This window comes from Anolis sagrei, chromosome 1 (assembly GCF_037176765.1).
Source record: "Anolis sagrei isolate rAnoSag1 chromosome 1, rAnoSag1.mat, whole genome shotgun sequence".
In the NCBI taxonomy this organism is placed as follows: domain Eukaryota; kingdom Metazoa; phylum Chordata; class Lepidosauria; order Squamata; family Dactyloidae; genus Anolis; species Anolis sagrei.
Genome location: NC_090021.1, coordinates 113,711,211 through 113,725,194, shown reverse-complemented (window position 1 = coordinate 113,725,194; position 13,984 = coordinate 113,711,211). Strand labels below are relative to the sequence as shown.

At 37.9% G+C, this 13,984-nt stretch overlaps 1 protein-coding gene across 3 annotated transcripts in view; it reads left to right on the top strand.

Moving 5' to 3' along the window:
* Positions 1-13,984, top strand: part of COL19A1 (collagen type XIX alpha 1 chain) — a 232,558-nt gene that overhangs the window by 58,538 nt on the left and 160,036 nt on the right. For all 3 annotated transcript variants that reach the window (XM_067467964.1, XM_060752836.2, XM_067467969.1), the window contains exons 4-7: positions 8,325-8,448; positions 9,831-10,106; positions 12,402-12,482; positions 13,792-13,917. In XM_067467964.1, coding sequence (XP_067324065.1) covers positions 8,325-8,448; positions 9,831-10,106; positions 12,402-12,482; positions 13,792-13,917 — 607 coding nt within the window. The remainder of the gene's footprint in view (positions 1-8,324; positions 8,449-9,830; positions 10,107-12,401; positions 12,483-13,791; positions 13,918-13,984) is intronic.

The following is a 13,984-nucleotide window of genomic DNA, read 5'->3' as shown; positions in this document are numbered from 1 at the left end:
TGTATCTGTTGCCTTTTTGTTTCTTTTTTCATTATAAGGATAGGTTTCTGGTGTTTTTATTATTTTAGATAAGTTTGTACACTGCTCTGGTATCTGTAAGGATGAAGATTGGTTCTAAAATATTTTGTTAAATTAAGTGATAACTAAAGAAAGCACAGATAAGTTAGAATTGTTATCATAGGGTGTGAATCTGAAGCTGAGGGAAAGTGGGTTTGTAAGGCCACATGAACTTAAACACACTTATCTTGCCTTGTGTGAGTATTCCATTTGCAGTCTCAAGGCTAGGAAGATAATATATGCACTGATGTTTTTATTTGACCAGAACTAATCAAGGGCTCTGTCTTTCTGTGGAAAACGTATCAGAATCAATTCCTGTGCAAAATTTCCCCTCAGTATTACAATTAGGAAAGCTACACTGCACACTTCCATCATAAACATCTATCATTGACTTGGAAATATGCATTTTATTGGCACCCTGGATAATATCATGACCTACAATTGGGAAGGGAAATATGTGGTTCCCTCAATGATGTTGAACTGCTATTTTCTGGCACTGATGGCAGTTAGAGTGAAACTACTTCTTGAATTAGTTTACCTTTGATCTAAGGCATGTCAAAAGTCTTTAAAACAATTATGGCATATTATTGAAAGGAAGAGTCCTGTTCTTCAGCAGGAACCTAAGCAACAGGATATGTCTTTGCTTTTTAGTCCCATAGGACTAAACAATCACACTATTTCTTCCTTTTGAATTTCTCCTTTCTGATACTGACTTCTTACTCCTTCTCTTCCTACCCAGCTCTCGCTTATATCATAATCTTTTGCAATGCTTCTGGAATTGCCTTAGTTTTTGTGGCTCAGTCTTGTTGAACTGGAGTTTTCTAAAATTATAGCTGTTCTGATTGCTTCTCTGGATGAGGGCAAGTTAGCAGTGTGGCTTGGTCATTATTTTGTCACTAAAAGGGTTTTTCCTACATGTCCTCTTGAAAATGAAGGTCTAGAGAGAACCAGTAGACTAGAAAGTATAAATGGATGTGTTTTTCCCCTCAGTTTTAAAAACAACTGTATAGAAATCACAACACCAAAACCCTATTTAGTTCCAATTCTAATGAAGGGAGATTCATTGGAAAAATCTGTTTATAATCCTAGACTTGATGACTTTGTGTAGCATATAACTGCTACATGCCAAAGATCTAATCAGTGTAAGTGATCTGTTTGGGATATAAAGAGAGGGTGCATGCCAAGCCAAAAGTAAATTTCCAGCCTATGAGTTGATGCCTAGGTAAGCACAAGTCATTTACAATTGTCCCTAAGGATGTGCTTTGTATTTCACCTTCCAAGCCAGATGGTGAATGCTATAGAACTAGCAGTTAGGATATGGTTAATTGGAAAATTGGCATGCTTGAGGATGATTAGTTCATTTATATCAAAAGAGCTCCTGACTGCCTTGCCTGCATAACAATACTTCTATACATAATCTAGAATGGTAAAAAAACAAAAACAAAAAAACAAAGGTACATCATGAGAGATGTACCTAGTAAAAATAAATACATTTTTTCTATCATATTTGCAGACTTCCAGGAGCTTGAGCAGACATAGGCATAAATATTTACATGTAATAGATTCAAAAGCCCAAACAAGTGCCAGTTACATGTTGAACAAGAGGCTGTATAAACCTTAACATTTTGTCTTCTCTTAACTTTTTTGCTTTGCCTTAAGGAATGATTCTCTACCAAACTCATTCCTTCCGCACATTCTTTAAGTGATAAGAGTATCTGTCGCTTTAGAAAAGAATAACTTTATTGTCATTGTACACCAAAATTAAATGTTTTCCCCAGCACACATCATAAAACAACACACCCATCCTTCCACATTCCCATCACCACCACACAGTCCCCAATGCCACATCAATGTGAAGCCATCAACGTGAAGCCATTGAGTTCAATATAGTTACAGCTCTAGGATAAAAGCTGTCTCTCAGTCTGTCTTGCCTTTTTCACTCTGTACTATATGCCAGATGGTAATAATTCAAAAAAAATATTTTGGGTGAGATGGAGCCCCAAGAATACTCTGGGCTTTCTTAAGGCTGCATGACCTATAAAGTTCTTCCAAAGAGGGGAGAGGGCAACCAATAATTCTTTGTACAAAAGTGGTGATGACCCTTTTGAGAGCCTTCCTATCTGCTACTGTGCAGTTACCAAACCATGCACACATGCAGTATATGAGGGCACACTCTTTATAGCACAGCAGTAGAAAGTCCCCAGCAGTTTTTCATTCCATTGTTGGTTTCTTAGAAGTCTCAGGTAGTACAGTCTCTACTGGGCTCTTTTAACCAATGCTGCCATATAGGTGCCTCAGATCAGAACCTCCTTAAGTGACACCCAGGAACTTAAAACTGGCCACCCACTCCACTTGGTCCCATTTATGACCAAGGGCTGGATTTCTGGTCTATTCTTGCTTTATTCCACTATGAGCTCCTTGGTAATATTGATAATATAAGAACCAGATTATTGTCCCTAAATTACGAGAGTGGCTGATCCACCTCAGCCTCAACCTGAGACTCATCCCCTTTCTCACTGTTTAATGAAGGCTCTTGAATAGTAGTGCAATTTTTCGCCTCATACCAGCCTCATCCAGTACCGGCCTCTGCAATGATTTCAGGTGCCAGATGTTTAATCTATAAGAACATTGACCTCTTTTGGTCTCTGGACTATCTATCCTGGTGGCTTGAGCGCCTTACATTCAGGAAAGAAGCAGAAGAGAAGAAGGCCAAAATACACAATCTTTTCCAGAAGTATCTTCTCAGATTTTTTTATAGTCAAAATATTATCTCATCCAATATTTTCAATGTTTAATTTTATTGCAGTATGATAAACATGCTTCCACTCATCTTATACATGTTGAAACTGGTTTTCCTATGCTCCTTTAGAAAGCGCTAACAAGGTTTTCCAGCTGTTTCTCAACCAGTCATTTTGTGTTGGAAACATTAGCATTCTCTTCACTAATAAACAGTCCAATCTGGTTTGATGGTTTAATTCACTTTTGTTGTTTTGAAAAAAAAATCATTAAAACGCATATTACTTCAGAGGCCTTAAAGGAGAACAGGTAAGAGCAGAGTGTTTTCAAGAAATAGAAGGAGCAATTTTGTTTGAGGAAAGACAGCTTGATCTAACTTCATTCCTGAAACACTGGATTGTTTTGATGATCAATTAAACAAAAGTGGTCTTGCTTTTCTTTGCTTTTCAGTTTTGGGTATGTGTGCTGATGAACATTTCAGCAATTTGAGAGGGAGGTGATCATTGGTCCAGAACACTAGAAAAGTTAATAAGATAGTTCATCTAAGTATCCATTGACCAGGCCCGTAGCCGGGGGGGGGGGGGGGGGGGCTTGAGGGGCTTCAGCCCTCTCCCCCGAAATTCTCAGGGTGGTCCGCAAGAAGGCCTTGCTGGTACATTATTTAAACTGTTATGTTTATTCATATCAAGATCTAATCACCATGCTCAATATATCCCATATGCATGGGGGTATTGGGATAACGATACAAAAGGTTTGCTAGGGTAGATCCTCTCTCACTCAGACTCAACCCCCCCCCCAAATCAAACTCAGCCCGCCCCCGCCCCCCCAAATCAAAATCATGGCTACGGTACTGCCATTGACAATATTAAATATTGCTGGTTTGTCAGAACATGTGGAAAGAGTGAATCAGAAGTAACTTCCTTGCTATTTCATACTGATCTGACTTTATAAACAATTTGTTAGAAAACATGGCTAGCTATCTTAAATTAAAAGTGGCAATTCTTTCCACTTTTATTCAGAGATCACTTAGGGTGAAATTTGTCCCTGGGCAGATGGCCAGCAAAAGGCCAGAATATCAGATGGCGATTAGGCAGTGTGCACAGCTCTTGGGCTGCGGCACTAATCTGAACATTACTGTCTCCTCATAAATGTGCTCTGCGTATGGGCAGTTTGCCCAGTTATTTGCCCAGTGAAAGATAAGAGCCCCTCACTGCAGGCCATGGCAAAGAAGTTACAGGCAGGAACTGCTGCCAGGAGACATGACTGAGAATGTGAGCTTCCTGCTTTTGGCTTCAGTGGACATTTCACGAGTCCTCCTCCAAACTGACTGAGGAAAGAGGCAGCTCCATACATTGTTTTGCCACATCTGGAATAGCCTTTTCTTTATATCAATAGCATCCAAAGCCTTCTGGTAGTTGGAAAGGTTCACTGCTTATAGGAGAGCAACAAGGCTTGGGTTTCTTTAAGTGTTCATTTTTTAGGGACATGTGTGGAAGGCTTGCATGTGCTAACCTCTAAACATTTTATGGAAATAATATGTCTAGGTTTCCATGCATCTGGTCAGAAATGCACTTGCAGATCATATGCACAGCAGTCTACGTACATCTTTACTCCCCAGTTCCAATTTGGTAGGAACATTTCTTTAAAAAAATAATAATTTCATTGTGATTTTCATATGTTCAAATTTCATAAAAAGTGTGGGGGGGAGGTAACATTTAGGGTAAGTTATGGGAGAAATGGGGAAGGATAGATTAGAGTCGGGGAGATCTGAAGGATGGGAAAGTAGAAAGGAAAAACAAGGGGGCAATTGGGTTGGGGGAATTTGTACTTCCATTCTTCTCTATAATTGTAAAGTTTGATATTGTCCTTTATTCTTTTTCCGCTTTCTACTTTCTCTGTGATTATATCTTCAGTCTTCTCTTCTTTTTAGATTAGTACTTTTATTTTCTTTTATTTCAGCCATTCTGTGAAAGGAGTCCAGTCTGTTGTTTTAATATGTCTGCCTTGTGATTTGGAAACCAGTGAAGTCAGCTTGTACATACTCATAATCTCTAGCATTTTCTCTATCCAATCTTCTTTTGATGGTATGTCCTTTTGTCTCCATACTCAGGCGAACATATTGCCTCTGTGGTTGCGTATGTAAAAAGTTTGTCTTTGTTTATATTCCAATCTGTGTTTGGCATCCCTAATAAAAAAATATTCAGGGTGCATTGGAAATTTTTCCTTCAGTATTTTTTGACATAATTCGTGAATTTCTTTTCAGAAACCTCTTGCTTCCTTGCAAGACCACCACATGTGGTGGAAAGTACCTTCCTTGGTAGGAATCAATGTTTATCCCATACGATTTGGGCCCAAATCCATGCAGATTTACATATTCTTAAACACACTAATTGACTACTTTGACTGCCATGACTTGATGCTATTGAATCATGGTAGATTAAGTATTAGCCTTGTTCACCAAAGAGTGCTGGTCCCTCACCAGCTCCCATGATCCCATAGTATTGAGATGAGGCCACTAAAGTGGCATCAAACGGTATTAATTCTGCAATGTATATGCACTCCCATTCTCATCCTACTTTTTCAGACGTTTTTAAAATGTCCCAGTTTATTCCTCGTCTTTCTGTTTCTCACTCATTTGTCCTTTACTCACTGTAAACTAAATTCAAAGTGCCAAAGTATATTGCAATCAGTTAACTCAATAAAGTCGAGAGGATCAGAGAGGGCAGAATGTTACCCTTCCCAGTAGGCTTAGACAAAAGGAAACTGCTGCAGCCTCTTCCAGCTTCTGTGTATTTTCTCATGAATAGGTTTTTCCTTCTTGATCACACTAATGTTCTTTAATCATGTGTGTCTCACTTTTCATCTGTGCAATGTTGGTGTATATCAAACATTGATGTACATTTGGGCTCAGTGCAAATGTGAGTCTCAGATGAGTGAAAGTCATCACAAAGTCATTGTCCCTCTTTATATTTGTATCCAATTGCTGGGCTTTTATGCAATGAATTAAGACTCACAGAAAGCATAGAGAATGAAGCTGCAATTTCAGTTTTTGAAGGCAAGGAAGTGGATTTCCAGTCACTTTCCAGACAGACCTTCTCATTCTAACAGCTATGACTTAAGCTAGATAGCTTTTGAGGTGGAATGGTTGGACAAAATTCAAGTTATAGAGTAGGCAATGATAATGGGACATTCCGTATGAGGTGGAAAGGACATACAACCAGAACCATGAGACTCCCTTCAGGGTCAGATAACAGGTCTAGTTAGTTTTGTATTTTAATGAGGTTTCTAAGGTCTTCCGAAAATACCTCTCTTGTTTACCAATGACTATCATCAGAGAAGAAAGAAATGGTGACAGTACCCATTTTAGGTGTACCTTTGAGGCACTTTGAACCATGAAGTCAAAGCTTGAGAAATTATTTTAAAGAACAATGAATATAATGACATGCTAAAGACATTATCATCCTGACCTGAGGCAGGCTGATGCTGTCTGGATCACAGAAAATGAACCTATTACTGTTCAGTTACAATATGAAAGGATTCAGCAGGATGAAATCTATGTCATATCTATTTTATCTAAGAACTTCATCACATAAAGGGGGAAAGCAGGAGGTAAAGTCTTCTTCCTCTTACAGTCCATGACTTGCTGTCTTGAAAGAAGGAGAATTTACTCACCCAGATGACATGGGATATCCCTTTGCCCATTTCTAGTTAAACCATGTGCTTTTTTCCTCATCAAACATCTTTCCTCTTTTTAAAAACATTTTTGTTGTAATTTCAAATCTTTCAAAGTCTGCATTTGCACAATTTTTCCAAACAAACATTTTTAAACGCTGCAACATGGGTACTCCACAGACAATGGAATGGGAGGAGATGGCTGTTGTCTCCTTCCATTGCCTACAGAGCACCCACGTTTCAGGGTTGTTGTTTTTTAATGGTGCAGTCGCAGAATTTTGAAGGTTTTTAATTGATGATGTTTCATTAAACCCCATTTCGCTCTCCACAAAGACACTCAAAGTGACTTACATTAAAATAATTTCAATACAGTTTCAAATCTACAAACTTTTAAATAGAATAAAATATCATTGGTATTTTTAAAAATCAGAGTTAAAGCAACAAAAAAGAGGATGGAATTATTTATTAATCCTCTTCTATGTCCAAAGAGTAATAACAGCAGAAAGAACATCAAGGCCCATGAAACAACCACATGCATACCCACACCAAAACATTACAAAACAATCTGAAAAGAGGCAAATGCACCATTCCCACCCCATGGGAAAATACCTGTTTCTAAGCATTTCTAAGCAAGGGGAAATGAGTGGAATCAATTTCTGCCCATCTTTAAAATCTCCCCATGTCTACATACTATGGAGAGAGAATCCAATGGGCAATCCACAGAGGTGTGTAGAAATGAAGACCACCCTTGATCTGATGAGGTCCTAAGAACAAGCCCCATTGCACTATGTCCACTTCTGGATGGGGACAGTAAAATTGCCCTGCTACTTGGCTTAAAAACAATACAATACAAAAAATATTTCAACATTTGGAAGCACCTGTTCAGAGAGAATACGCCCTCAGGTCCACATTTGAAAAAAACAAGCCAGATCTTTACAAGCTTTCTGGGGAAAACAAAGCAGTTTTCCTTGATTAGTTCTTTCAGTTCTAACCCTTATATGGGTCCATGCTATTGTTTCCATTTTGAAAATAGAATATGAGTAAGAGGTGTAGTGTGGACAAGAGTTGGAAGAAGGAAGCTGAAAAAGAACTAGCATGGAGAGATGGAGAGACCAGCAAGAATGAAAAATGGTAGTGGAGGAAAAGAGAAAAAGAGCAAGGAGAAAGGGAAAAAACATAGTTGTAGACAAGCTAAAGGATTTCTTAACTATATAAAGCTTGGGCAAGTTGAGTGAATTCTGAGATAGATTAATTGAAACACCTGCATTTTTTTTTCTAAAAGTGAAGAAAAGAACAAAAATAGTAGTGGGTAACAAACGGTTGGGTACTTTCATTAGTTTTAAAAAAGTTTTAAATTAAACTATGATGTACATTATAATTATATGATTGATCAATTTGATTTATACTCTGCCTTTCTGCCAATTGAGTGCTTGTGAATGAAATTCTACATATACCCATAACTGAATAAGATTTGTTAAATTCACTATGGTCTTTTCCAGCATATATCCATAGCATATATCTTGCTCTCCATTGAGAGTTGGGAATGTGTATCATGTGAACCATACATTTGAACCATGCAGTGAGTTTATAATTGTTTGTGTTGGACGATAAAAGGTGTGAGCAGTTTTATACTGACAGCCAACTGTATATGAATATTTGAGGATCCAAAGGCTATTTGTAATGGAGTGCAATGTGCTCTAGACAGCTATGAAATTGTCTCTTGAAGATAGTATGTTTGTAAGAACACCCAAAAGGCCATGCGTGAGTGTCGTGCATCTCAACATATGTTTGTTTTCTTCTTTTGCATTATGGGTCACATTCAAATTAATGACAACATTCCTCTGCACATATTTATTTAGGCAAGTGTTTCCAAATGGACTTCCAGAGGAATACTTCTTAACAGCCACATTCCGTCTTAGAAGGAGCAGCAAAAAAGAACGATGGCACTTACTGCAAGTTTTAGATCAACGCAACTTGCCACAGGTTGGAACAAACTGACTTTCCCATTTTGTTTGATTTTCTTCATTTGTTTCTCCCTCCCCAACCCTATGCTGGGGTCAGGTTTTTCCTAGAGTTGTGTCATATGTAAGACATACTTAGCTCTACTCTAGAATAGCAGGAACAGAGGGGAAAATCAAGTATCCCATAAGCTTTTCCCCAAGGTTTTTTCTTTTAAAAATGGACTACACTGGCTCATGAGATAAATCTGATAATTTCAATAAAATTGATAAGAAAAGGCACACTGTGAAGAGTAATGAGAAATGGAAGGATGTCCTCTTTATAATGCTATAAGATATAATGTCATGGTAATAGGATGTTGCCCCCCTCCTCCTCAGTGGGATAGAGTGCATAGATTCCAAAAGCCTTTCTACTGGGAGAAATAATGGGATTGCTCAAGCATTTCTGATATTTTTGTTGGCCTTTTTGAACTTTTTTTTTGTTAAAGTTACAGTTGCGCAAAAGAAAACAACACCCAATCAGATTTTGTAGAAAAACCTATTAAAACAAAAGTTTCATGATGTGTTAAGACACCCTTTCTTGTTAAGGATGAGAAAACTAGTCAATACTCATACATCCATATTTTAGGCTCCTTGGGGGATAGTACAATATAGAAATAATAAATGAATAGTTAATTAAACAGTAACTGTTCCCTTCATGAGGTAATTGAAAGTTACAAACAGAGTTGTTGGGGTGAATATCAAGGAGTGGGATCCAGCAAGTCTCAAAGAAGAAAGGTTGGGGAAATTGTAATTTCCACTAATAGTGCAAAAAGAAGTTTTAAAACCATCAATCTTTCCCAACACACATCTCATGTTATTATGGAGAGACTCTTGACAGGCCCGTAGCTAGGATTTCTTTTCGGGGGGGGGCTGAATTTTTTTCAGGGGGGGTTTTGGGGGGGCTGGGTTTCAGGGTGGGGCTGAGTCTGAGTGAAAGAGGGTCTAGCCTAGCAAACCTTTTGTATCATTACCCCAATACCCCCATGCATATGGGATATATTGAGTATGGTGATCAGATCATGATATGAATAGACATAACAGTTTAAATAATGCACCATTAAGGCCTTTTCGCGAACCACCATGAAAATTTCAGGGGGGGGGGGGCTGAAGCCCTCCAAGCCCCCCCTCCCCCCGGCTACATGCCTGACTCTTGACCTTCAGGGATGGTTTTGGTAGATGATTAAATGCACCTGCAATGGAAAGGAGAGACATAAAAGTCCCATTGACCAAGTGGAATGGCAATTCTCTTGATCTCACCCAATATATAATGAGATGTATGCTTCTGTTTTCTTTCTACATGCTGAATTTAATTTGCTTTGGAACAACTTCTATTAATTAAAAACTTTGTTCTATCTTTTTTAAAAGGTTTACATTACTGTTGATGGTTCAAAGAAGGTTGTAGAGTATGTTGCACAATCCACCCAAGGGCACTCCCTGCGCTACACTTTCAAAAGCCATGAAATACATTCAGTCTTTGATCGGCAATGGCACAAACTCAGCATCAGCGTACAACCGAGGATGGTTTCCCTGTATGTGGACTGCAGTTTAATTGAGCACAGGCAGACTGATGAAATAGCTACTGCTGACTTCCAAGGGAAGATTCTTATTGCTACCCGCTATTTAGATGGCAAGCCTGTAGACGTAAGTTGCATTGTGAAACATTTTTTAATAACACAGAAAATATAGATTGGATCCAGACTCCCCATGAGTGGGATGTCAATGGCGACTTTGTAAGAGAAAGGGAGGAGGCATTTCCTTTCCAATTTTCCCTCCAGTACCATCAAAAAAAGATGCCATGGAACTGCTATGGAAGAACCTCCTGATTAGTTTGAGAAGTAATATAAAAGGAAATGTGGTTAAAATTACTTCCTTCCAATATGAGCCTCCACTAAATTAGGGTTGCCTCTTGAAACAGGATTGCTGAATCCCTTTCAGCGTGTTTAAAACATATTTGTAAACTCATAGCAAGAATTTGCAAAACAATATTATTTATTTATTCATTTATTTACAATTAAAACATTAATATAAATATAAAACAAGTAAAAACAATAAACTTGTATCTAATATATGAAATCATCATTTACAAAGATCTTGGAACAAAGAGGACATCCTGTAGGACAGGAGTGTGAATCATGAAGTTCTCCAGATACAAGTCCCAGTAGTCATAGCTAGAGTAGTTAGTCGTGGAGAATGCTGGGAATTACAGACAAGTAATGATGTCATCGTGATTCCCACCATGTCCACCTGTCCTGAATTTGCAGTCGTAGTCCTGATTGTCTGTTGTCCCATTTATTTGATTGCTTTTAAAATGTCCAAGTACCTCTCTTCTCCATCCCCTCTTCATCCATTTTATTCCAAATATTAAAAATTGAGTTGAATATGCAGAAGTAGTTTGGAGGAGTTCTGCAAAAGGTTGTGGTTAAATAAAAGTCAGTTATACATTTATTTATTTTTTATTTAGGGGCTCTCTGAGACCTAAAAATTATTATAAGATTTCCTCTGGTGTAAAAAGCTTGAGAAAAACTGATAGACATTGTATAGTTTACATTTGCGGAGTGCATACAAAACTTGCAAAAAGTATTTTTAGCATCATGTTGTAAAAGATGTTTCAAAATATTTTTATTCTACTCTGCTTAATGCACACACAGCTGAAGCACTTTTCATGTGTGGTGAATGTTTTGGTTTAATAGTGCACCCACACCCCCATGCCACATGTCCGTACACACACGAAAAACATATATTTCTTGTGTGTTGGCCCATCCTTTCCATATGTGTAGGTTTTATTCTAGTTGTTTCATGGGAGGGAAAGTATTCCCACCCAGGGCCCTTAACATTGTCACGTTCCTTTTGTTTCCAAGCCCTTTTCCTCTGTCCACATGCCATCAATGACTCCTTTCCATCTGGTTTCTTTCTCTTGAGCTAACAAATGTATCACAAAACAATTAGCATTTATAGACTTTTTTTTTTCTACAGCAAGCAAACACTTGTTATTTGAATGATGGAGGGGAAGAATTATTTTGCCAGCTATTTTTCATCATGGAGGATAAAAGAAGTTCAGATCTAGATCAATGTATTTCCAATAAGCCAACCACAAATGCAAAAGAAATTATATATCTCTTGCTGCAGAGGTGATTCAGTTCAAATGCTAAACAGGCATCTTAGTCTTTTATTTGTATACATGTGATTTGATTTGCACTGAATATTTTCCTGCATCAATCCCACTCTTAAAAAAGAGCTGTTAGAGTAAAAAAAATTACACTTCTTCACAAACCCTACACTTTGTTCTCCTTACCTTCTCTCTTTTCCTGGTATTACAACAACAACAACAACAACAACAAAAACAACAACAACAACAACTTTGCTTTTGTACCCCACCTCCATCTCCCTGAAGGGACTTGGGGCGCCTGATCAACATAGTTAAAATATATCACTTTAAAATTCATAAAACAGCATCATAAGCAAACAGAAATATATTTGTTTATCATGTGATAATGGCCAGCAGACATCCAAGTGATTCTACAATTATACAGGATAACTAAAGCTAAATGAAACCAATTCAATATGTAATCAATAGGAATCAGGCTAATGGATGATATCTATATATGGCCAGTGTAGAAACCTATAGTTAATGAGCAGGCATGACAATGCTATGTGGTAGATCAGATGAAACGATTACATCATTAAGAATAAACAAAGCAAATTGAGGAAGAAAAAGAAGATAGCAAAATGAGTATAATTTTCATAGGTGTTGTTGAGAAAGGACTTTACTGCTAGATTACATGTTTTAAAAGTTATGGCCACAGTTCAGAACAGGATTAGGCAGATGTAAATAGTGAAAGTTATTAAACTCTGTGTTGAATGTGACCAGGGCAGTTTCAGGTGTTTCAGTATTGCTTGTCTTATACAGCTGATAACATCCATGTGTTCATTAAACAGATTGAACTTGGTCACATGATCTTGTATTGCAATCCCAGTCTTGCGGATCAGGAGACTTGCTGTGAAGTTTCTGAGAATATGGTAAGTTCTAAGAATAGAAATGGATACCATCTTTTTGTTTCACTAGTCCTTTAGATATTAAAGGAATTACCATAATGAGATATTGATACAATCCATAACCAGGCCCGGGGGGGGGGGGGATGATACGTTAGGTTACAGATGGCCTCAATATGCCATTGCTTTCATTCTGTTTAAATATAAATCCCCAAGTTCAGCTTCTTTGCCCATATAGACATGTAAACAAATCGTTCAGTGTCATTGGAATACTCTGTTCTTTGAAATAGAAGCTTAGGGCCCTTCCACACAGCTCTATATCCCAGAATATCAAGGCAGAAAATCCCACAATATCTGCTTTGAACTGGGTTATCTGAGTCCACACTCAGATAATGTGGGATTTTCTATCTTGATATTCTGGGATATAGGGCTATGTGGAAGGGCCCATAAATAAACTGGCCATTTTCTCACCTAGGCATTCAGAGGGTATTTTGCCACTCAGAGAAAGGGATGGATCCTCTTTTTTTATAAGCATTAAGGTTCATTATTATCTCTTATGAAATAAAAAAGAGCCACCCCCTTCCTCGATTAGAGTGGTGAAAAATGAGAACTTAGTCTGTCCCAGGAGAGCCTAAAAGAAGCACTGACCCCTTGTACTTTCAGTGCTCCTTTGGGGGGAAATGCCAAAGAGTTCTGCTGCTGCTGCTGCATCATTCTCCCACCCAGGCATTCAAAAAGACCAAAAGTGGCACCAGACTGTAGACAGTAAAGAAGGTCAATAGTCCCAGGATGGACTGGGGTCTCACCTTCACTACTTTTTTAAAAAGTAGGAGATTGTTCCTTGCTTTGATTAGAGTTAAGGAGCAGCTCATACATTCACCCAAACTTTCTAGGCTAATTTTTTAAATAACTTATTCATCAGTAAGTGCCATTGAACTTAGGGAGTTTATCACTCCTGTTGTGGAAAACCATTGGAAGATGCTTCTTATCCAAAAGGAGGTCATTAATGAATTATTAGTAAAAGAAACATTTTCCAGGTGGTTTACCATCAAGGGAACAGGAAAGGGGCAATGGTGTGTAAAACCTCAAAAGCAAAGATGCTCTTGTCCTGCTGTAATTGCAGTTTTCCTGTCTCTTTTGATAAACTCATAGAACTACTTTACAGTAAGTAACATAGCATTGCTTTGTGATTCACTAGCAGGTTTTTAAAAGAATCATTGCCTGATGTTTAATTCAGTTTAATATTTTGTTTATGTTTGCATCAACAAAGCAAAAAATATACATTTTGTTCACTCTTGATGAAGTTAAATGACGTCCGAATAATATATGATTTCAGTGTTCTTTGGAAGAAAGCTTGAAAACGACTACAGTGTCACCATCAACTGCTCCTGTTGGTGAAATACATGCACTTCCCATGATGGAAAAAAAACCTGAAGAAAAATGCTTTTGCCATCCAAATAAGGTATATAAATTATTTCTTTACACCCAGCCTCTGTGTGACCAGTTAAGGTTGGGGTGCATCAACACTG